This window comes from Festucalex cinctus, chromosome 3 (assembly GCF_051991245.1).
Source record: "Festucalex cinctus isolate MCC-2025b chromosome 3, RoL_Fcin_1.0, whole genome shotgun sequence".
NCBI lineage: Eukaryota > Metazoa > Chordata > Actinopteri > Syngnathiformes > Syngnathidae > Festucalex > Festucalex cinctus.
Window position 1 is genome coordinate 19,490,209 of NC_135413.1, and position 26,199 is coordinate 19,516,407.

Below are 26,199 nucleotides of genomic sequence, written 5' to 3' on the forward strand. Positions count from 1 at the left end.
GCTTTCCTGACATTGTAGCTTATTTGAAGCTGTTCATTTTTCAGTGGTAGGTCACATTTATTAATTAATAAATCTCATTTGCTCCCAATAACGTGTAAATACGTTTTTTTTATGTTTTAAGTGTGCCAAAGACGTATTTATACGTTTTATTTGTTTGTTTTTTTTTATGCTAAAGCGTACAGAAGGCTTTGATGCAGCCTCTCAACTGCAAAGAACGGCTGCAGAAATGGTAGTTATTACACAAACGGCCAGCAGGTGGCAGCAGAGCAAAGGAGATCAACCAGGGCCATCTAGAAAAAAAGCTCAATTACTTACAATTTTAAATAGATTTGTGAAAACTGATGAAACTTAGCTCTCTCCTAATGCTAATTGCTGCAAAGCGGTAACAGAAAGAAACATACTTTTTTTTCTGATGAAAGAAGAGACTTTAATCTTTCTTTTGATAGGTTCCATGCTTTTATAGCAATTGAACACAATATTCTGTGGACCTTGCAAAATCAGTCAAAATTCAGTAAAACAGCCGGGAGCGAACGGGATTGCTTCTGTTAAAATGGCTGGGAGCGAATGAGTTAAACAAACTGCATACATTGGATTTTTAGGTTGAAGGTGAGGTTGGCCTACCTGCGCATATCGAGCATTCAAACTGGTCAAAAGTTTGTGTTTTTCCTGTCGTGTCAGGGCACTATTATGATGACATGTTTTTGTAATGTTTTTTATTTTTAATTAGCATTCATCATGAAGTATCTGTTACTCTGAACGTTTGCAAATAATTTCCCCTTTGTTTTTGGCTAGCTTTACGCTTGCTTATTAAAATAAGACGGACAGTAATTTGTGTTCATCTTTTCCCCTTCTTTCCCCACTGTTATACACAAACCAGTCATCATTAAGTCCATTGCAGTTGCTCATTGAAGACCTCCTTGATTGGCTCTCATTAAATCAATGTATGTTCATAATATGTTAGGCTAATCAAGCTCATTTATTTTACAATCAGGAGAAGTGATTGTGAGTGTCTGTGATTTGAATAATCAGCCGTGTCCTTGATCATTTCCACAGCAGCCACATCTATAAAAAAAAAAAAAAAGTAGAACATTTATAAATGAAGCCAAGCCGAACTGAACCTTAACGCTATTCTGTTTGTATGTATAATTAGATATATGTGCAACAGTAGTAATCACAACTGCAAACTATATTTTATTGTCAGTGTGACAAATTCTGATGCAGACTGATGATGTTGCCATTAAAACATCTGCCTCCTTGCAGCAGGTGTATTACGCATCCAGTCCTTTGTGGTGGGTGTAAATAGGAAAGATTCTTTTCATTTCATTGACGTGCGCTTGACACACACTCAGCAGGACTCGGCATTCCCATGTAAAAACTATGAAGATATTGATTTGCTCAAGTAAAACCTGAACTGACATCGCAAGCATTTCCTGAGACAGCAAGAAGTTGATGGATGAAGTGGTTTGATGAAGAGGGATGAGCGTGCGGAACAGCTTCACAGGCCTCAGACTTTATCCATCTGTCTACTCTACATCTTTCTTGCTTTAAATCTCTACCATTTTAATAGAAGTATTAAGGCAACAGATTGCAGTATTATTTCTAATGGTCATTAATTGCCAAATATGTTATTGTAATTCAACCAAATGACAAAAGGTAGCAATAATCACTGCAATAATGACATAACAGGACTGTACCATTTTACGTTCATTCGTAAAGAGGAAAGTCTTCAGAAATTGATTGAAAGAATTTTATCATTAGAATTTGAAAACAGTCGTATTTCCATTTTGACTCAAATGGAAAAAAAAGAAACATTAGCAATCACCTTTCCGCCATTCCTCTTCCACTTCACACATCCATCCATCCATCCATCCATTCATCCATCCATCCATTTTCTAAACCGCTTACTCCTCACAAGGGTCACGGGGGTGCTGGAGCCTATCCCAGCTGGCTTCGGGCAGTAGGCAGGCTACACCCTGAACTGGTTGCCAGCCAATCGCAGCACTTCACGCTGCTTCCTGGAAATTGATAGTAGTTTATAGTGTTTTCAGTTGAAACTAATGGATGAATTATGTATGAAATAGATGAATCAGTTGAATGAAAGGTGCCAAATACACCTCTCTATGTTAGGTAATAATAATCTTGGATGATGTAAGTATGACCTGAGGTAAATGTGATGCAGTCTTGGTGCTTCACAGGCACTGGATCAAATTTAGTGGGGCACATTAGAAATTTTTTATTTATAATATTTACTTCTCCAAGTGGCGTCAACCTCTGTGAAAATAGCAATGAAAAAGTTGTTTTATTTTTGGAGCGTTTGATGGCATTTGTATTATTTACTGAACAATCATTCAGGCACTGAGCAGATGGTGTCTTTCTTTCCATCTCCTCCTCATCAGTTACAATGTCCCAGTATTTGGCTCTGCTTTAATTCTTCTCTTTTTTTTTTTTTATCTCTCCATCCATGCCTCATCCCTGTTAATCACAACAATTTTCCTGCTCCGGCAGACACACAATGAACCAGACCTGAATCTTTCCAAGTGTGTGTTTGGATTGGATAGTGCATGCAAAAGTCTGTCATTTTCTGACCCTACTCTTGTCCTTCCTTCCTTCCCCCTTCTTACCTTTTCCACTGCTGCTCCTGCGATGTGCTGTCATGTGAAAGTAATGTTGACACTAAGGAACTCTGTGGTAAGTATAATACATTCACACACGTTTGTCTTTGTATCTTAGTGGGGACATCTCATTGACATATTGCATTTCTTAGCCGCTTACCCTAACCTTAACCATCACAACTGATTGCCTAACTCGAACCCTGATCCTTACCCCAACCAAAATCCAATTCAAACCTAAACTCTAAAACCAAGGCTTGACCCTAAAAAAAAGGAAGGTCTAAACTGGATCGGTCCCCACATTGACACGCACACACACATACACAAAAATATTGATTCATTTTGATCGGGGGTATCCAAACCTTTTCCACCGATGGTATACAGAAAAATCTTAGGGGCCTCTTTGACGTATTCACATTAACTTTAATAAACACACTAAAACCAATCTGTCAGTGAAAGTAAAGGTAAAAGAAGTAATTATATACTATTCTTAGAAATATAATCTTTATTTATGCTACATTACATACACAGCTATAGGTGGTACAGCAAGAATTTTAGGATTTTTCAGGATTTTGGTGTGGTTAGTGTCACTGGATCAAACGAGATGAGAGCCACTGTGCTTGCTAGGTGTACTGATCAGTAGAATCACATATCCAAAAACACTAAGAGCAAACTGTACCAAAGTGACATTTTTTATGTTGTTTTTACTGAACGATCGTTAGTGTGTTGTGTTTATTAAGTTGGATCTTGAAACGGAGCAAAAAGTGGAACTATTTCAGTTTTAACGTGTTATTCATCAGATTGTTAATACAAATGTCATTAAATTGTACTTTGAAATAGATGTTCAATAACATTAGGTTGACAGATTTAGTCACAATCAGTAGTAGTAGTAGCAGCAGTAGTTGCAGTAGTATTTGCCTTTTGCCCAATTTCCGCTTTACAGCAAACTATAAGCCCTAAAACTCACTCACCCATTCACATTTTTATGATTCCACAGTTGAAACAACTTCTCCAGAACGTAAATGCTGTGAATTCAGCAAATAACTACAGTCGGCGAAAAGAGATACACGTATAGCTGTTGGCATAATTTACAGTAGACACTAATCCGTCGTGGGTGGCCAGTAAAGTTCTAAGAAAAAACAACAACAACATTTTGTTTGTTTGAATGCTACAACTCCCATCAATTAAACCACATTACATTACATATGTGTTTAAAACAAGTACGGTGCAAAAGGTACAAACGTTCACACAATCATTACTTTTTTTTTTTTTTTTTTTTTTTTTTAAGCCAATAAGTTTTGTGCAATAATATTGTTGTGTTGACTTATTTTCAAGTATCATTGCTGGCTGGTTATTACAATTATATGTTTCATAACAGTGACGCTACTTGTCTTCTCCTGTTTGCACATGTGTACATGTTAGGCACATGGACAACATTGTTGGTATTTCGTGAAGGGTTTGGCCACTAAAATGACTCTGAAATGGCAAAAGTCATTAAAAAAAAAAAGTCATTAAAATTAATTAATCAGGCATTTCTTATATCAGTGTAGTCTTGTCTTTAATGGAAGCGTTCTAATATTTTTGTCCACATATATTTGTGTGTTCAGACTACTTTGCGAAGCACATGGGGGACTACGAGGGAGTTCTGGCCTCACTTGAGACACTCAATCTTTCCATTCTCAAAGCCATGGACTTCACCAAAAAGGTAATAGCCTACACGTGGCTGATTCTTTTAAAATGCTTAAACTGTTTGTTTGTTTCATAAGTTTAATTGTATAGTCTTCTTTACCATTTTCTCTATAGCTTAAGCCAGTGAAAATGCTATATATGCAGGCATAAACACAAAAGAAAACACCCTAACGGCTGATTCTAAGTTTGATTCAAATTCTGATAGTCCACTGTATAATGAATGCTCATATCAGTCACATGACCACCAGAGTTTGCATAAATGCACAAATGAAAAACTGGACGCTTTACTAACTGCTGAATTCCTCAAATAAGGTCTCAAATCTCAACAGCAAGGAATTAATTGCAAACCATTATTGTGATAACTTATCACAATGGTTAGGGATAGACCGATTATCGGCCAGGCCGATTATCGGTGCCGATATCTGGCATTTTGACAAATATCGGCATCGGCCATTTTTGGAATCTGAAGGCCGATAAAGCTGGTAATCTCACTGAGCTTTTTCATTTTTATTTTATAATTAATAAATTAAAATAAAAAATACATAATAAAAAATAATATAATGATTTATTATTCTTTTATTATTATCAACAATTTTTTATTATTAATAGTAACCCTGGAAGCTCACTTCAAATTTCGTTATAATTTTTTAAACAAATCTGTTAATATAGTTGAAAAGGATTTTTCTTTTTTTTTTTCTATTTTACTGCAAAAAATATCGGCTTGAAATATAGGTTATCGGCCTCCTTGACTACTAATAATCTGTATCGGTATCGGCCTTGAAAAAACCATATCGGTCTATCACTAGTGATAAGTCACAACCTGCCTTTTCCGAGACTCCCTCAAAACAACCACAGGCCCTACTGCTCCTCAGAGAACAGAAAACCTCTCAACCTTGTGGCGTGTGCTTCACACCTCTAATGGCCTTAAGACGAAAAAAACAACACATGCGTAGCTTAGAGAGAGTGCAGTCACACTTGCTCTTCTCACTGCCGCTGCAGGGTGCGAAGGCTGCAAAATGCAAAATCCCTTTTCATACCTAAACTCTATTTACTACATGCTTCTCATGCTGTGCAGGTGGGTCAGGAATAATCACATGCATTCATATTGTGGACTAATAGAAAATATCAAGATGTCAATTTTGTCTCATGTGCGTGCGTGCGTGTGCGTGAGTGTTGTGTTTTGTGTATGTGCATGGCAATCAGTTATCCTAGTTTTTCCTATGAGCTATATATAGAAGTCAGGCTACAGCAGCCTCTCATATATAGTTAAAGCTGTTGTCTGTCCTTTGCTGTGTGTGAGAGAGACAGTGTCCATTGTCTTGGATCTGCTCTGTATGTCTCTATGTCTCTATAGCCACCAGCTGTCTTAATCTTTCAGCTCTAGCCTACACAACAGCATCCAATCACACACAGTCTCAAGAAACACAAAATGTACACGCATGCACATGAACGGTTCTGTGGGAACCTTCGTCCGGTCCTTTTATCTTTAATGCTCACTCTTCTAATATGAACAACCAGAAGACTGGATATTCTCCATCGAACAATTTACTGGATGGCAGAGAAATTGAGTGCACAGCTGTGGAGCCTTTTTTTGGCTGGATGCGGAAGAAGGTGTAATCTCTCCAAAATGCTTCCTAATCTTATACTGTCTTGGCTGCACAGGGGGAAGAGGGTGAGGGAACATGGAGGGACTATATATGTTATATAATAATATTTTAATATTTTACTTTATCAGTAGTTTCTTTGAGCTGAGAGGCAGGACTGGTGAAGTTTTTCAATCAGAACAAATTAATGAATGGTGAAATGTGTTTACCCTAGTATAGAAACACCCAGGGGTATATTCACTAAGAATGCGCTGCGTCCGGTCATAGCATGAAAAATTGCACCACAACTGCATCCGCATTGCGGCCAGTTGCCCACCTATTCACTAAGTATATTGCTCTAATCATATACCGGCGCAAACACGCCCACAAAACTGACAGCTTGGAGCAAATTTGCACCTGATTTACAACACATGGCAATGGATTTGCGCCAATAACATAGTTGTTATAGTAACAGTTGCGAGAAAGATGACATTATCAGAAAGCGAGGTTGGACCGAGAGTAAGCGTTTCGAGCGGCATTAAGCTGCATGGACGACAACTACATCAATGATTCATAAAGTACAAATTCCTGCGATCGTTTTTTAAAAATATATTTTCAGAGGTTGGCGTGGGCGTACAGTCAGCATCTGGCACGTAAAAATGATCGTATATTGCCTCCCCGCCATTGCCGATCAGCCCGGGTTACGTTGTCCGAAACCAACATTGAAGAATGTCCCCTTCTCTCTCCCTTCTCTTTAAGCTCTCTGTGTAATCAGCCACAGAGCGGCGTGCACCGTGCCATGCACTGCTGTCATGATCCCGGGATCCAGGTTGCGGCAGGTTAATACATGCTTTCCAAAAACGTTATTCGCGTCAAACTCGGTGTGGCTATTTGCGCTGGCGTTAGTGAATTCGATGCTGCATATTAATGAGTCTCATTTGCATTGGGGTGGGCATATTTTGCGTCAAATGTATGCAAATGACCTAATTTACATACGGGCAAATAACACCTGCACACCGTGACGCAGTCTGGTTGGCCGCGCACTGAGTGACGGATTTCCCCATCTGCGTGTGTTTAGTGAATTAGGCGCTCCCGGATTGCTCCATTTTTACCGGTTAGCGCCGTGTAAAGGCGACGCAAACCTTTAGTGAATATGCCCCTCAGAGTGTACACAGAACTGTGACCTCCAAAAATTACCGTTCTGAGGAAACACATTTTGTCACACTTTGCAATGTAAGTATTGTGTATGACTGACTTCCAGCTGACGGTCACGTAAATGTTCTTTTCAGTGATGTTGGTTAAAATATAGGATTCTTCCAGCAACTCAGAGGAGAGTCGCTTGTTTTAGTGTCATTTTGTTATTGTGACAAAACCTATGAAGCACTGAATTAAATCTTCACATCGAGGCAGATGTGAGGAAATGGTTGTGTGGTTAGGTATGAAAAGATGGAGCGTGTTATTAGTTTGCGCAAAGTCTGCAGGCTGTGACTTAGCTTCTTAAGAGTCCAGTGAGTTTTGATTAGGAGAGTAAATATGGATACATGAGGAAAAAAAAAAAAAAAAGAGTGAGACTTGACGGAATTCAGTTATACAGTTAACTCTTGTCTAAAGGTGGCTCGCCACCATGAAGGGTTAAAAGCAGAGGTGAAATTTAATGAGTATGCGTTTGTGCGATGAATGCATGTCATGTTCAATTCAGACTTGTCGGTGATGGTTTCAGTGGCTGGCAAAGTTCATTCAGTGAGTACTCCAACTAGGACAGTGTAGCCATTGGGTAAAACGTTTAATATACATTATAATTACCCATAATGCCACGGTCTCTGCAGACAACATTTACCACAATCTCCTTTGTGCAACATGCAAATGGAATATTTCCAGTATCTTTTTGCACTATGAATTATTTTGATGTCAAGGAATCATCCAGCAAATGTGGATCTTTTGCCTGAGGCTAAATCAGTTATCACAACCAAGATAATCATAAAGTAAAAAGTGTTATTTGTAATATATCAAACCATCTTGTCAGATTAGTGTTACTATATTAATTGATAATATGCACAATTCTAATAATGTATAAAAAAAAATGACAAAAGATGAGTTGTCGGTCACTTTGTCCAGCTTTCAAAATCAATCAGAATGACTTGACCTCTTAAGTTAGCCTAGTAGCATATGCCATACATTTCTAACATTTCCTCTCAATGTGTCTTCATTTTATTTTTTATTTTTTTAATTAACACTTCAAAACCCTTTTGTTTTTGATACAGAAAATTTCAAGTTTAAGTTAAAATTTATGTTTGAAACCGTCTGAAAATATTTCTAGACTGTAAAATGCAGTTTGGTGGTACTGCTTTGCAGAATTTGACTTTAAGAAATAGTGTTTATTCTATATTTTAAAAAAGGAAAGAGATTGCTTTTGTTATTAAGTGGAATGTATTAAATTAAATAGTTTTTCCAAGTAAATGATTATTCTATAGAATATTTAATATTTGATAGCGGCAGCCCTATATTCATTCACCCCATTATCCATCCATCCATTTTCTTGACCGCTTATTCCTCACAAGGGTCGCGGGGGCTGCTGGCGCCTATCTCAGCTGGCTCTGGGCATTAGGCGGGGGACACCCTGGACTGGTTGCCAACCAATCGCAGGGCACACAGAGACGAACAACCATCCACACTCACACGCACACCTAGGGACAATTCGGAGCTCCCAATTAACCTGCCATGCATGTCTTTGGAATGTGGGAGGAGACCGGAGTACCCGGAGAAGACCCACGCGGGCACGGGGAGAACATGCAAACTCCACCCAGGAAGGTCCGAGCCTGGACTCGAACCGGAGACTCACCCCATTATATTACATTTAAATTTTTTCATAATAAGATTTTTTATTTTTTTTTGGTTCAGGTCCCTGGGCTTAACATGCAAGAAATTATGACAAAAAATAGTAAATTGGTCCTCAAAATTAAGTAATTGATGAGCAAAATTGCTCCTCAAATCACAGTATTTTCATAGTTATTTCGAGCCTTGGTTGTGCTGGTTGAAGTGAGTGTAGAACAGGTCAAGCAGAACACAAAATGGATGACTGAAAACAAAATATCCTGAAATAGAATCCACTTACTGTTTCAGCCTACGACGTCAGTAAGCTATGTCATCGTTTCCGGTGGTAAGCCTGCTTCTGGCTTTTTCCCGTGAAGACCCAATAGGGTGGTCTTAGTTAGCACACCTATCAGAGGCAAAAAAAAAGTTCAACATTGTACTTTTCTTTAAGTAAATAAATGTGACAAATTGCTTTGACAAGTCAATAAATGTCATTTTCTGTGGTGTCACGTAGCTGTTGGAAAGGAAAAAAATCAACATTACTTGTTCCACACAGCTGATAAAACATGATTTATAGGCACTATTTTCAGGAGGACGTCTGCTTTAAGACATTTCCTCTTTAGAGTGACAGATTGCCACTTATTGTTTGAAGCACTATACTGTAGTTATTTTTAATGTACATTGTATGACTCTCTAAGAGCACCCAGCCCCAAAGCACAGGATGATTCTAGTTGCAATGAAAACTGCTTCGAATGATGAATGAAGACAATAGTTTGAAGTGAATTTATTTGTCAGAGAAACATTTTGAAGATCCGCTTAATGACAGGACTTTTACACCTTCCAAAGACATCAAACTCATGAACAAATAAACTGTCTACAAAGATAGAGCAAGAGCGTCAAACTATTTCAGCTGTTCATCCCTTACTTTTATGACACTATTTATGTCAGAGGTTGTTCTGGAAAACAATTTTAATTGGCTCTGTAGAAGGTGCATTTAAGTAAAAGTCCCTCATATGTGTGCGTGCGTGCGTGCGTGCGCGTGTGCGTGCAAGAATTCATTAACTCTCCTGTCTTGTATAAACGCTTCCTTTAATGAGACATTCTCATTAGTACTGTATTTCCCTTTTTTTTTTTTCTGGCCTTCAACATGTCTGCACACACATACTACACATACACGCCACCCAGCCATCTCATGCTTATCTGTTTTTTTTCTTTTTTTTTTTACCTGAATCTGTTTCAGAAATTGCAACGTGTCCTCCTCTCACATCTTCCTTCTCACTTCCTTGTCATCATCTTCTCCTCTTTCATCCCAACTCCATTGTCTGCCAGCGCTTGCACCTCATACACTTCAACCTAACCTTTCGTCCCGAGGATTATGGTGAAATGGATCACGGTGAGGGAGGGTTTCGGTATACAATAACGTGAGCAGGATGAGTAGAGGACAATCAATGGAAGAAAAAGGAAAGCGGAGAGGGGTTTCGTTTGGCCAAGTAGAAGATGGGAAAGGAAACCAAATAAAAGTGGTCAATAAATACATTATGTGTTCAAAATGTTGGTCAATATATTGTTGATAAGTGAACATTGGTCAGATGCAGTCATCCTAAATTCAAAATTCGATTCAACCCATTTCATGGGATGTATATTGTAATAAACATAACCACACAAGAAGTCATTATAATGTTATGAATACAACAATAAATAATTATACAATGCAAATTATTCATGTGCACTTTACATATGGTAATATGTTTAATGCAATTATCAAATACAGTTGTGAAACCTAGCCACCATTACTCTTTTTCTTTTTTTTTCTTTTTTTTTTCTTTTATTCTGGGGCAGGAGGATTGCTTCCGTATGACTCAAATGTCCCAAAAAAAATTACCTATTTAGTTTTTCCTTTATTATTCAGCAGGTGAATGTATAGTTCATGGGGAAATATGTAAATCGTTACATTATACACATACTGTGTATAGAGACGTACAACACACATTATACTTGTTGCTACCGTTTGCTCACCAAAGGGTGTAAAAATTTCCATTGTAGCTCAAACAGGGCAAAGATATAATAACTGCCACTGCCTACGGATAATCATTCACACAATTTTATTTTTTTTGCAAATTACACCTTCCTTACTGCAATCCCTGACTTATTGAACTGTATATTGATTTATATCACGGGTTGATTAAAAAAAAAAGAAGAAAAATAAAAGTGTGCATTCTTCTTCTGAACCCCCCACAGAAATTAGACCAGTGGTTCTTAACCTGGATTTGTACACCTGGAATCGGTTGCCAGCCAATCGCAGGGCACACACAGAGACGAACACCCCTTCACACTCACAATCACACCTAGGTACAATTTAGAATGTTCAATTAACCTGCCATGCATGTCTTTGGAATGTGGGAGGAGACCGGAGTACCCGTAGAAGACTCACACAGGCACGGGGAGAACATGCAAACTCCACCCAGGAAAGCTGAAGCCTGGACTCGATCTCACATCCCACTGGGAGACGGACGTACTCACAAATCACTCACCGTGCCGCCCCCATACTAATTATGTCCAGGAAAAAAATTACATAGTAATCCCAAATAGAACATTTTCTGGGGCAGCATGACTTAGTGGTAGAGTGGTCGTCTTGCAACCCTGACGTCGTGGGTTAGATCCCAGGCTAGTGTGACCATGGTGAAGATCCTGCTGCATCATCAGTAGGTGAAGTAGTCAGAACGTAAAGCGCTTTGAGGGCCTTGTAAGGTGGAAATAAATGAAGTATCATTTAACCATACCACATTTTTGAGCATTTGAAATGTTTCATTAAAATGTATTAAGGGTTGTGTTTAACCCTTGTAAGCAATAAACAAAGACAAAGATGGCCATCATTAACACTGTGCCACAGGAGAGAAATCCTGATATTGAGTCCAAATTGTTTTGTGAGGAAATGGTCATGGCGAGAAAAAAAAAAAAAACAGGCAGTAAGTGAGTTTTGGGGATGAAAGGTTGCATTTTGGCAGTATTACAATGAAAAAAAAAGAAGAAATGTGATTTGCTTTGCAAGTGCAATTTACAGTGTGCACTTAGGAGTGCAAATTTTAAGTTCATGGCTCTGTTCTCCGAATAAAAAAATAAAAAAAAGTTACTCTGCTATAGATAGTGTTTTTACATGCTTTTAGGTGCTGTTTCAGTGCTGTAGGTGACTGTACCATGTGGTTCAAATGTTGTCGCCAGTCAAAATAAATAACGAAGATGAAGACATTTCCACCATTTGTGGACTTTGAATACTAATCCTAAAACACTGACAACAAAGCTTCCCTTAGCATATGCCAAAAAAAAAGACACAGCAACATTAGATTTCAGAATATGATTGTAGCCATCTGTTAATCTACTTTCTGCTGATGCAGTGATGGAAAAAGTCACAAAGGTTAGAAAATGTGTGCAAATGTGCTTTATGAGGCCAAATTTCTGCCACAATTTTACTTTGTGAAAATGTATTGTAATGCTGAATATTGGTTTGAGTTTGTCAGCAGCACCAATTGTGCAATGGTTAGCCCATGCTTTGCTGCGTGAAATCAAGTTTCAAGGTTGGATCTGTACTTGAATTTGGCTTGTCCCTGTGATTGTTTGTGTTCCACAGTCCTTAAAAACGTGTCACCCAGTGTTTCCTAACCTTTAAAAACACAAAAAAACAACAGACCCCATAAAACACTAAAACAATGCTGAGTCAAAAGCCATAGAATCATGATTTGCTTTGAGACAAGTTTTAAAAGTGGATATAGAGGGGCCTTGCCTAATATTTAACGGAAGATTGTACGGAAGGGAAAGACCAGCACCAGAAAAGTCTCAATCCCCTCTGAGCTTCTGCTTAGTCCTTGATACCTCCAGTTTCTGGTCCACTGAACTGAGGCACCTTACATGTTTGTAAGCGTGCAGGTACTCAGGAGCAGCAAACACAATGAAAACAACAGTGGCCCCAAAATAGAACCCTGAGGGACACCATAGACGGGGAGAGCAGGACTCACAGCAACCAAGGCTAATAAAAAATAAATAAAAAATCTGTCAGCCAAATGTAATCTGTAATGTCCACCTGGTGCTGCAAACGAGCCAAAAGAGCACTAGTCCACCGTATTGAACGTTGTAATCAGATCCAACAAAATAAGACATCATCATCATCTCCAGTGTCATTTGCCAGGAGGATGTCATTAAAAACGTGTATCAGGGCTGATTCTGTGGTACGCATCAACTTAAAACCTGATTGGAAAACCTACATGATGTAATAATGTTAGTCTAAGAAGGAATTCAACCACTTTTACAATTAGGAGTGTTAAAAAAAAATTGATTCGGCAATATATCGTGATACTACAGCTCGCAATTCTTGAATCGATTCAATAGGCAGTCGAATTGATTTTTAAACATCCATTTTCGATGGGAAAAATATTCAACAAAACGTCTTACTTATGGTTAGGATTCACACCTTAAGCATGGAAGAATGTTTATATTAATGGAGCATTAAGCCTTAATATTTTATTTCAATGCTGTTCAAACATGAAACAGATTACAACCTGTTTGTTAAATACAGTGGCTCACAGTTATAAAACGGAAGTTTCAGATTAATAAATAATACCTTTTCATACAATCTTACAAGTTTACTGAATAGGATTTTCTAAATTTGAGTAAAAACAATCAATTTACAAATTCGCATCGGGATTAATCGGTATCGAATCGTGACCTATGAATCGTGATACGAATCGAATCGTCAGGCACTAGGCAATCCACACCCCTATTTACAATATATATATATTTTTATTTTATTTATTTTTTGAAGTAAAAGACCCATCTTAGAAACACGTGTCTAAAATTTGACAGCACACTTTGATCAAGCCCAGGTTTCTTCAGCAGGGGTCTTTTTACCAGAAAACAAGAGTCACTGCCGAAAGAAATGATGAACAGAGTCAATGGGGAGCCGGATGGCTTAATCTGGCGAACCAGATTTAATTTAATTAAACACAAAGCTGATTTACTCACAGGAGGCCATGACTTATTCTGTTGTATGAATGGCAAGCTGTCTGCCACCACTGGTTGGGAATCACTGCTTAAATATGTGAGTGAAGAATAGTTGTCTACCTCTGTGTGTGATTGATTGAATGGTTCATGTCAAGGATGTAACCACCGTTCACCCTACGTCGGCTGTGATAGTCTTCAGATCGCTTTGACTCTGGCCAGTGTAGTCTTATAGAAAATGTATGGAAGGAGGAATCAAATAATGTCGCTCTCATTGCCACCAGTAAGATGCTGTCTGAGTTGGAGCAGCCAGTGCTGCAGCACTTAAGGTTTCGAAAGACGCATGCCTACCTTTCTTTGTAATCGTTTAAAGGACAAACACATCAGACTTGAGTTAGAAAGCTTGTGCATATCTGAGAATGTGAACCACTGCAAATTCTTTTACTGTTAATGCGGGCGTGAATCATGTTCTAGTGTGTCAGGGGAGCCGACTGGCAGAGTTGTTGTCAGCTGGGTGAGTTGACTGATGAGGTTACACCCAAGCATGAATAATGCAGCATACTTTGGGGTGAAGAAGAGAGAGCTGTAGCTCGGTAATTGGGTGAAAAGAGAACAGATGGAGGGCTGACACTTAAGGAATTAATGCAATGACAGTCCATCCTTCTCTTTATCCGAACTCTTCTCACAATCTTGCCTACCCAATTTTTCCTTTCCTGACCTCCCATCTTCAGTCACTCTTCTTCCTCCCTGCTGTCACGTCCATCATTTCCATATCATGTATCCATATCTGTATCTGTAGCAGTGTCAGGTTGTCAGTTTGTGGACTTGACTTCTGGAATTAACTCTGATCTGCTGCTAGCTATTTAACAACATTCACACTTTTCCAGCCACTTGTTGTTTATTTTTTGTTTTTTGTTTTTGGGTGGGGGTTTTTTTTGGCAAGTTTGTGTAGGAGTACTGGTTACAAAGTTCATCACTTCCTGCTAACCATAAGTCACAGCCATGCTGTCCGTTTCAGAAATTTGTTGGGTTTAGAAAGCACTGCAAAAAAATATACCGTAGAGCAGGGGTCTCCAAGTTGGGTCCTCGAGAGCCCCTATCCAGCCTGTTTTCCATGTTTCTCTCCACTAACACACCTGATTCATGATCGGGATCGTTATCAGGCTTCTGCTAAGCTTGCTGATTAGCTGATCATTAGATTCAGCTGTGCTGAAGGACGGAGACATGGAAAACAGGCTGGATAGGGGCTCTCGAGGACCCAACCTGGAGACCCCTTCTGTAGAGTGTACTCTCACTTTTCGCATGTGATATAATAGTTTGGTTTTTTTTTGTTTATTTAATTTTTTTTTTAAAGTGTGGCATTGACTTATGTCCTCTCCAACAGTGACTACTCTTGGTTTGCAAAAAAGCTGACACAAAGATGCAGCTCTTTTAAGTATTGATGGACAAATGAAGCTTCTGATGCACTTGTGAATATTTTTGACTCCTTCGAAGACTCTTGATTTAAAGATGCAGTGGAAGTGTAATCAATTTCCAGCAGTGCACTAGCCTTTCTCTTTATACCAAGAGCACCATCTAGCGGAGAAAAAAAATAAAATAAAAAAATCAAGTGCTTCATGAAGCTTCATTTTCCCGTCACGACCTTGAAGTGAACGATGGGAGCTGGTTGGCTACTGGATCCATCAGAAAGGAGCTTCTTCAAAACAAATCAAATATTAAAGACATGAAATTGGATCGTCTCCTAAGTCGAGGCCTTGGTCTATTTCCCTGTTAGAAAGTTGCTCTTTTAGGTACTATTTTTGTTTAAGTGGACATGTGTCCCTATACCCATTGACTAAGTGCCTTTTCTGGGCCAGTTGTTGTTTGTAAAAGTTTAGGTCATGCACGGTTTAGTGACCACAGGTCAGAAGAAGAAGATGAAAAGAAGACGAAAGTAATGTGGGTGTGTGATTGTTTTCAGTACAATTGTCTTTATGCAAACAATGAGGAACACTGAAGTCCTTCCCCACACATGAAGTATGACGTAAAAAAATAACCAAGTACGTCTTATCTTATGAGCCAGTGAAATTGGGTCTTTTTGTTTTTTTTTAAATCAATGACTTTGCAGACGGCAAAAGACAAATAATTTGGCCGCTTGGAGACGAAACACTGACTCCACAAGTGAAAATACACTGTTGCTCTATTTTTTATTTTATTTATTTTTATTGGACTGCCACATGTAAACATCTCTTAGCTCCACCCCTAGTCATCAGGGTAACAGAAACTCTACCTGGCATTGGCTCAGCATTCAAAGGGAGCGGGGTGAAAAATTCTGAAATATGAAGTATGTGTTCATCTGTTGCATCAAAGAGACTGCAGCTGTTTTGCAGATTTTTTTTAATTTTTTTTTAAGATTTGTTTTATTAATGTTAGTTGCGTCTGGTTTGAGGCACAGGTCTAGTCTTCTACTTCCCACTAACACTCCAAACCAGATAGAATAAACTTCCTTTTTTTTTTTTTTTTAACACAACTACCGTACTTTTACGAGAGAAGATGGACTTTTTGTAACAATAACTTTCGTATTGATTATTATGGCCAAGAAAGAACACATCAATATGAAGAAATAACCATTTAAAAAAATCGACAGCTCTAGTATCCTTGAGAGAAAACACCTCAGCAGTCTGAGATGAGCCATTGTACTGCCTGAAGCTATTTGAAAAGCACAATAAAGAAAGTGCCTTAACAGCAGTATGTGAGTGTGCTGGAGTGGCAGAGAGTACACGAAGCCAAACCTTTTCTCAGGAGAATTTGAATTCACTTATGTCTCAACATCTTCTCCAGTCTCATGTCCTTCAGTGGAGAATGTACTGGTATGGACTAAAAATATTTCTTTTCATACTTGAAGTGCATAATAAAGTATAGCATTAAGTGTTTGTGAACATAATGTGATGTGCATACATTGATACATGTTTTTTGAATATGAGAAAATTATGTTACCTGAAGTATGTTTGTCTTTGTCACCATCACCATGCAGTTTCAAAGTGACTACTATTGGTGACCATATATTCATATGTAAAGATGTATGAAAATAACTCCTTGGCTACATTGGATTATTTTTCCTTTGTGATACTGTATAAGGCAAGTCCAAAGCATGAAAATCATCCATTGTCATGAACCTGTTATTCGAGCATGAGTAGGCCTATATATATTTGTTTTTAAATTAGGGCTGCCAAACGATTACATTTTTTAATCAGATTAATCACATCCTAAAATTCTGATTAATCAAGATTAATCGCTTAATTAAAAAGGCTTCTTATCAACATTTTTTGCCCACCAAATTTAAAATGCACCTCTTATGTGTTAATTTTTTCGGCATTTAATGTTAAGAGAACGTCTCATCCTCCTCTTTTTCTAATCAGTAAATTACTTGCATAATTTAAAGTGGAAAAAAAATGACCCCGATAGTTTGACATCAACAAATATTCTGAATGTGACGCGCAAACATTTATTAAATGCTTCACTTTAATGCATGTTATGTTTATTGTTCAAACACAACCTGTGCTACCTTTAACGTAGCCATCCGCTAGCAAGCTAAAGGATCATTTGCAGTCAAAATTAATAGTGCGATTAATGCGATAATTTTTTTGTGGTTAATTAATTAGTTAACGCTTTAACTTTGACAGCACTATTTTAAATGCAACTTTTAAGTTGACAGTATTGGACTCTTCTATGTTTTCTTTCAAAGAAAGCCCCATAGGAATTGTGTTTCTTTCACTTTTCATTTATTTATTTATTTATTTATTTATTTATTTATTTATTGTAGTTACTTTGTTCATTTGTTCCATGATGTAGTCTACCAAATTCTGATGCCAGTCTTTGGCATCTGTTCCAGTCGTTGATGAAACGATAACTTCTGAGTCAGAGGGATTTCTACTTTTAAACGCTGTGATTATCTATCTATAAACTGTTTGAGTGTGAGTGTGCTTGTGCTCAGGGAGAGGCGGTTCTGTATGCCATTAAGTGACTAAATGTGTAGGTGGATGATAGTAAGGGAAAGAAATATGCACACAATGATGTTCACACTACCTCAGTACCCCTGCTGGCTCAGTCAATTCTCCTACCAGATTAAATTTACCCGATCTCATCATGTGACGTTCATTCTGTAATAAGCAATGTGAAAGGTTGTGTCAGTGAGGGCCATATTGAGGCTGGGCGTGCAAGACTTCAAAATGAATGTTTTCAATGAAGCGGTTGAGCCTCGGAGATGTGATGAGATGTGGAGTGCTCCTTCATCAGTCACAACACATAAGTAGACTGACATTCAGCCTTTCCTATAATTAGAATTTCTTAAAAAATGTGTGCAGGGACACACATTCACGCACACAGATGCTAATCATATTGTGTACAGTTGCTAATTGTCAGACTATGTTAAGGGGGCAAGTATACATTCTCTTGGGTCAGTGATCTGTGTGAATTATAGATCACAGTATTTCTATCTCAGGTTTTGTGGCTGGGCCCATGGGGCTCACGTAGCCGAAGGGGAGGCTGTGATAGGGGTGTGCAGAATTGCAATATGAGAAGAAGCAGTATCAGAGTATAAGTGCAATTATATCAGTGCTTATTTGGTGTGTAAATTGAAACTCTTCTTTTATTTAGTAAGCTGTATAGTGCTCAATTTTCATAGACGGCGCATCTGTCCGATTTCGGCTGATCCTGAGGCTAGGTGTTTGCCTATTTTGCAGATGGGACTCCACCAAGCTGGTCAGTGCCAGCGCACTAAAAGGAGCGTGCAGGATTTGCACCAATCACGAACATAGAGGTCATAATCGCTTCCAGTCGTCAAGAGTCACACGGCAAACCCCAATTCAGTTGGGGCAAACGTAAATAAAAATGTAATACAATAAGTTGCAGATGGATGGATGGATGGATGGATGGATGAAGTGAGTTGATAACTGAATATAAAATGCAGCAACAGACGACATAGAGGGATTGTGGTTAGCATGTCTCATAGTTAAGATCTTGTGGTCTTGACTCAGGTCCTCCTGCGTGAATGTTCTCCCAGTACTTGTGTAGGTTTTCTACAGGTACTCCAGCCTCCTCACACATTCTATAAACATTCATACCAGCTGAACGGAAGACTCTAAATTGTCTATTGGTACCAATGTGAGTGTGAATGATTTGTGTGTGATTGTGCCTTGCAGCTGGGTGGCAAACAGACAATAGTTTACCCCACCTCTTGGCCAAGGTCAGCTGGGATAGGCTCCAGCTCACCTATGACCCAAATGAGGACAAGATGAAAAATCTGTTATCCTGATGGTCTATTCATAATAAAATTCTCAATATGGTACTTTGAACCAAAAAGGGAATGCCTACTGGGCAGAGTTCCTTCCCAGGAGATTAAATCTCGATCAAGTAATTTGTGCTAATTTGGATTAGTTGACCTAAAGATGTGATTTTTCTGGGTGATGCAGGTTTATGAGACACCCATCTGGTGCAGCTTCTCACTCCGCACAACAGGTTGGACGGTATTGGAAGCACTGGAGAAAGGGGCAGCCATCGCAATGACTACATAGAAAGTCCATCAGGCACATAATACTTTTTTAAACAGGAAAACGGCCAACTCTGAGGCTCCCCCTTACATATAGACACAGTGTCTGTTTTTGTCCATTCATCCAAAAGAGTTTTTGTGAGGCCAAAAGTTACTCGTGGTTGATAAGAGGAGCTGTCCAAGAATTTGTAGGTCAAGCATCTCAAAGCCCTCCCCAAATCTTTCCCATGATGTTGGAAGTACATAATTGTCAAAAAAAAATAAAATGTCAATACACAGGCTCAGATTGTTAATCATTTCTCACAACAAGGTGTTGGTTTCCAGTTTGCTGGCCAAAGTATTGAATCTCTGCTTTTTGCAGATGATGTGGTTCTGTTGTGCGCCTCCAAAACTGAGAACATGGTACTCAGCCAGAAAAGGGTGCCCCCCCGGGTCGGGGACGAGTCCTATCCTAAATGAAGAAGTTGTAATAGCTTGAGGACTGGTCTTGTTCATAAGTGAGGGAAGAGATCGACAGACGCATCGATGCACAGTCTGCAGTAATTTGGGCTCTGTATCAGCCTGTAGAGGTCAAGGAGCCGCGCTGAAAAGTGAAGCTCTTAATTTACCGGTCGATCCTACGAACCTACCTTCACCTATGGTCCTGAGCTGTGGGTCATGACACAAAGAAAAAGGTTGCGGATACAAGCGGCCAAAATAAGTTTAATCCGTGGTCTGTCTACTAGGTTTCCCCTTCAAGATAGGGTAAGAAACTCGTTCATCCGGCTTTGGTTCAGAGAACAGCTGCTGCTGCTCCTCCGCATCAAGAGTAACCAGATGAGTTGGCCTGGGCATCAGGTTAGGATGCGTCCTGGATGGCTTCCTGGTGAGGTGTTCCGGGCACGTCCCACCTGAGCAATGCCGCGGGGAAGACCCGTGACAAACTGTAGAGACTGTCTCGCAGTTGGCTGTGACCACCTCGTTAACCCACTGAAAGAGCTGAACGAAGTGGCTGGTGAGAGAGGACTCTGGACTTCGCGCAAAAGCTACTGCCAATATGATCCAATTCCAGATAAGCAGCAGAAAATGGATGGATAGCTACGTTTAAAATGTCTCAACTGGAAGTGACAGAGCTTTTGCATGATTGTATTATTTGTAGGTTTCTTTATTGGCGTGCATGTTTAATGATGGGTGGACCTCTGTGTGTACCTTTTTTATGAAAGCCATCAACTGAGATAATAGAAGTCAATGTGGCCTGTGTGAACGCGCGTCTCCTGGGAGTGTTTGTCTTTGATTAGAGAGCAGCAGAGAACGGCTGACTACACTGGAACCTTAATTGTCTCCCTGAATCACTGCACTGTGACTTCTGACAGTAAAGCTGACATGACTGGTTGACTCTGCTCTCCAGAGTGCAAGTGCAGTCAATTATGACGTTTACATGAGTGGTTCCAACAGGCTTTTTAACATGAGTATGAAATATTTATTTATTTATTTTGTTTAACTCTGCTTATTTAACTCATTCACTCCCAGTCATTTTCATAGAAGCAATCCCGTTCGCTCCTGGCTGTTTTACTGGATTTTGACTGATTTTGCAAGGCCCACAGAATATTGTGTTCTATTGCTATAAAAGCATGGAACCTATCAAAAGATTAAAGTCTCTTCTTTCATCAGGAAAAAAAAGTATGTTTCTATCTGTTTCCATTTTGCAGCAATTAGCATTAGAAGAGAGCTAAGTTTCATCAGTTTTCACAAATCTATTTAAAATTGTAAGTAATTGAGCTTTTTTTCTAGATGGCCCTGGTTGATCTCCTTTGCTCTGCTGCCACCTGCTGGCCGTTTGTGTAATAACTACCATTTCTGCAACCGTTCTTTGCATTTGAGAGGCTGCATCAAAGCCTTCTGTATGCTCTAGCATTAAAAAAAAAACAAAAAAACGTATACATAAGTCTTTGGGACACTTAGAACATTAAAAAAAAAACGTATTTACACATTATCGGGAGCAAATGAGTTAATGTGTTGGTTGCCCTCGGAAGTCTGTTTTGAACTGTAAAACTTCTCTCTTTTGCGCGTTGTTACATTAAATGTCTGACTTTTAGTGGTAACAGATACAGCGTCCCTAAAACACTCAGTGGCTATCTTTCAAAGGAAAAAAACAAAACTAAACTGATATTAAATATACTATTCTTTTCAAAAGTTGTGTAAACCAATACCCTATACCATATCCTAATGTATAGCTGTATATGAATCTCTTCTCACATACTACATCATGTCCGCAGCTAAACACTCTCAGCACTTATTTAGGTAGACTGCTAATCTAAATGTATGGTGGCAGAGCATCGAAGTTCCTCAGTGTACCGTGGCCGTGTGGAAAAAAGTAGTGATTCCCTTCGACGTGGTGGCGGCAGGCTGTGGCCACTATTGGCCACCATGTAGCTGAGCCCCTGGCTAAGACAACACAAGAAAAACTCAAAGACCACTAAAGTGATTTGCAAACAAGGCCTTGCCAAGACACCGTATTCTCTTTATTACAGATAAGTGAAACCTAAAGATGAATAGGAAGTTACTTTTGGTTACAATTATTCAATATTACGATACGTGTTGATGGAAAGCAACTCTTGATGATGTTGCATCTTTGTGATTTTCTTTTCCTGTGAATATAAACAGAAACAAACCATCCAATTTCATCCACCCACAGGCCAAATGATAAGATTCTTACTATAGTATAACGGTTTTTGTTTGTATTGGCACAATCGCTCAGGCCAAGATTGAAGCAGTGAATCTGACAGGGTTTGGCCGCAGAGAGCTGTTAATCTTGTCTTTCATGAAGTTAATGCAAGAAAAAAAAATCAGGAAGATATCTGCTTCAAAGTTTTCTCAAAGGGAGAACCTTGAAAGAGAACAATGACAGAAAATAAATAGGATTGTGAACAATTTAACCTCCAAACAAATGAAATACTGTTTCCATTATCTGAACAGGTTTATGAGCGAGGAACAAACGTGGAGCAGTTTGTGACCCGTTTCCTCCTGAAGGAATCAGCCAATCAGATCCAGTCTCTCCTGAATTCTGTGGAGAGTGCTGTGGATGCCATTGATGAACAACACAGCCAATCAGGGTAAGCATGTAGTGCAGTGTACATTTTTTTTTCACAAATATGTGTACAGGATAACTCAGTTCATACTGTTGAAAAGTTATGCTTTATTTGAAGCGGTAGAAAAAAAAATCGTCTTTCTCATTGTCTCTATACTGCATGTACAGTTATGTAAAAAACAAACATGCCATTTGTGGTTTTGGCTTTCATCTGCATGTAAATGGTGTTTCAGGGCATGCAAAATTGGCTGTCTGAATTGGCCGAGATGAATGCTTTTCAATAATTTATTCCATTCCATTTCAGTCATCTTCCAGCTAAGACGAGTCCCCGGATGTCAGAGAGGCGCCATGACAACGTTGTTCCTGATTATCCCCCTAACAACAGAATCAGTGCAAGGGAGGCTGTCAGAACCATCAACACTGCCTCAGGTGCCACACACATACACGTACACACACATATATACACACTGATTGCAGCACCTCTTTATATTTTATGGCTGGTCCCATCCATCATGTGCTTGTATGATTACCTTCACACCCACAATCATTAGGCGGAGGATGCTCCACTGACACTCGGCCGTTTATCATCCACTTAACTCAGATGCACACATGGCTTCGTGTCAGAGGCCATCATCAAGATAAGGGTAACCACAACTCCAGCATGTTCTTAGTTATATCAAACAATATTGTGTAGGCGCAGTGTCTGAGAATTTTTTGCTGTGTGGTAACACATTTATGATGCCCAGAATTGACTTTAAATTGAACAAATAAAAAGACCCATCTAGCTCCTGACTTGTTCCATTTTCGAAAGAAAATGACGCACAAGGCCATCTGGCCAGGGTGAGCCTTGGTGGCCCTCACTGTGGCAACAGTCGACCCACGTTGTCTGCTTTTGCACTTGACTGGACATGATTTATTGTGGTACAGCCACATTATTTGGGCAAATCTGGTTGGTTAACGCCAGTGAATCGATGTATGAGGTGAATAATTATGAGAATGTGAGCAAGATTCAGGAAGTTGTGATGATTATTCACACCAAACCTGATTAGTTAGTTGATTTGTGTTCAACAGAAAGTTGTATCATTTACCTTTTTGATGACAAATACAGACTGCTGCAGTTACCTTTTATCACTCAAGCGCACCATATTACAGAACGCCGACTCATCCTTGTTTGTGGTTGTACCAAATAGTTAAGCTGTTTCTTTCGAGACAAATTATGCAACGTTTTCACAATTTTAAATATTTCCCGTGTTTCCGCAACATCAAAATCATTGTTAAAATGCCATAGTTTTGGTATTTAGTACAATTTAAATACACTTTTTCATAAATCACTCAAAGCAGCTCATTTGAGAGGGCAGGCCCTACATTTGAGTAGGTATATACTAGGGGTGTGCTCAAAAAATCGATACGGCAATATATCGTTGCGGGCCTCATTACAATAAACGTATCGATATTCAGGAGTCAGAATCAATACTGCTCGGTAACTTTAAATAGTCTTTGAAGTTAATTGCCTTCAATTAATGTAAAAATAGCTCACCAGTGATTGGACACTGTGTCTTGCTAAGAAAAAATAAAAACAGAGGACGAATATCAACATTTATTTACTTAGAAACTCAACATGGCATATGTCTTAATGTACCAATTTTCGTATATTTTGTTTAAAAACAAAATAGAATGTTACATGGAAAAAATGCTGTTTTTTTATTTCCCCAAATATTTCAAATAAGCACATTTTAGAGCTGTCATTTTAATACTTTGATATTTTTGCTCATATCGGCTATGTGGTGTGCATATGGTGTGTCTGTGAAAGCTGCTCCTTGCTCTGCAGTGGGTACACATTTAAACCAGGCATGCCGCTATGTGGTAAACCACAAGAGCTGCTAACAAAAATATTTTTGTTAGTCAGCATAACAAACTTTTGGTATACATATGACTGTTATTTTAGAATGCAAGTAAATTAATGTAATATATCGGGATACTAGGGGTGTTAAAAAAAAATCGATTCGGCGATATATCGCGATACTACATCGCGCGATTCTCGAATCGATTCAATAATCGGCAGAATCGATTTTTTTTTTTTTTTTTTTTTTTTTAGGATTCACACCTTGAGCATGGAAGAATGTTATATGAACGGCACATTAAGCCTTAATATTTTTATTTTAATGCTGTTCAAACATGAAACAGATTACAACCTCTATAAGACTGAAATTTCAGATAAATAAATAATACATTTTCATATAAATCTTACACTCTACAAGCTTACTGATTAGTATTTTCTAAATATGAATGAAAAAAAATCGCAACAATCGACTTATAAATTCGTATCGGGATTAATCGGTATCGAATTGTGACCATTCGTATCGGGATTAATCGGTATCGAATCGAATCGTGACCTGTGAATCGTGATACGAATCGAATCGTCAGGTACTAGGCAATTCACACCCCTACGGGATACGTATCGCCTTGAAGATCAAGCATTGGGATACATATGTATCGCGATACGTATCGTATCGTGACCCCTGTATAGTGATATGTATCGTATCGTGAAGTTGGCGGCAATACCCAGCCCTAGTATATACTGTACCAGCCCTAAACCCGCCCCACATGCTCCCTATGTCAAGTATGGAGTTTGCTAACATCTTGATTAACACATTCATTGCCAGACCAGAAAAAAAAAATGCATCATTTGACGTCTTTTTCCGTTAATGGCAGTGAATGAGTTAAACATGGTAAAAATCAATGAAGCAATTATAAATTGTTGATATATTGTACAGCAGGGGTGTCCAAACTTTTTCCTCTGAGGGCCACATACAGAAAAATAGAAAGCTGCATGGGCCACTTTGATATATTTTTTTAGTTATTTATTAACACATTCATTGCCAGACCAGAAAAAAAAAAGCATCATTTGACGTCTTTTTCCGTCAATGGCAGTGAATGAGTTAAGAGTGGCTTCACTTTGACGCTAAATGTAAACAAGCAACTGCATACGGCAAAGCAACATTGATTCGTTTCCCTTGTGGAGGAAGGTGTGCGGACTGTGTGTACCACGAATGAATTGCGAATCACAAGTACCCAACACACACACCCCCTCAGCTTCACTGAGCAATTAAAAAAAAAAAAAAAACACCAGAGGCTAATGCTGTTAGCTATTACTTATTTGTGCATCTCGTGAATCCCAGTGCAGCTCTGCTTTCCTTTTGGATACAACATGATATATTGTGCAGCAAAGGAATCATCAATGTTACATCTGTCAATACTGAAGTCCAGACATTATCATGACTCAACTGAATTTACGACAATGCTACAAGACAGATCCACCTTTTCACCAACTAGTGTGTAAAACATAAGTTCTGTTCATAAAAGTTACTTCCTCACCAGTATTTTATGGAACTAGAGCACAGTAGTGCCTACTAATCATATTTTTTATTATTGGGCATCTGTACAAGTGATGAAGTGATGTTGCTCATTCCCCTCAAACAACCATGTCGCAGCACACAATGAAAGAACGGAGCATTTACTTCTACAATTTGTCAAATGCACTCTATATAAATGACAAATGGTTTATATTGTAGTTGTGGCGCTGTAAAATGGGGAGAGGGAAATTAGAAAGTTTACATCTAGTTAAAATGTCAATAAATCCGGTGTATACAGTACATAGAAGTGAGCAGTCCTGACGAAGAAATCAGTGATGAGCAATCGGGCTGTTGCATGAATCGGTGGTGCCTCGAACTGAGTAGTCAATTGGCCACTGAAAACAAATGCTGAATCAGGATTATCCCCATTAGTCAGACCTTTTCATAGCATAAAGTCATCAGAGAGGAACATTTGGATGTCTTGTATAGCGAATGTCTGCTGTATCCACGTGGGGAGTGCATATGAAGGCAAGCAAACACACGGTTCACTTGAGTGGACGCCAATAGCTCC

General features: G+C 38.8%; 1 protein-coding gene across 1 annotated transcript in view; it reads left to right on the forward strand.

Annotated features, from left to right (window-relative positions):
- Nucleotides 1–26,199, forward strand: part of necab2 (N-terminal EF-hand calcium binding protein 2) — a 94,167-nt gene that overhangs the window by 28,942 nt on the left and 39,026 nt on the right. Inside the window, exons 4-7 of the mRNA XM_077516463.1 lie at nt 2,663–2,688; nt 4,217–4,314; nt 22,164–22,300; nt 22,580–22,704. Of these exons, the coding sequence (XP_077372589.1) occupies nt 2,663–2,688; nt 4,217–4,314; nt 22,164–22,300; nt 22,580–22,704 (386 nt within the window). The remainder of the gene's footprint in view (nt 1–2,662; nt 2,689–4,216; nt 4,315–22,163; nt 22,301–22,579; nt 22,705–26,199) is intronic.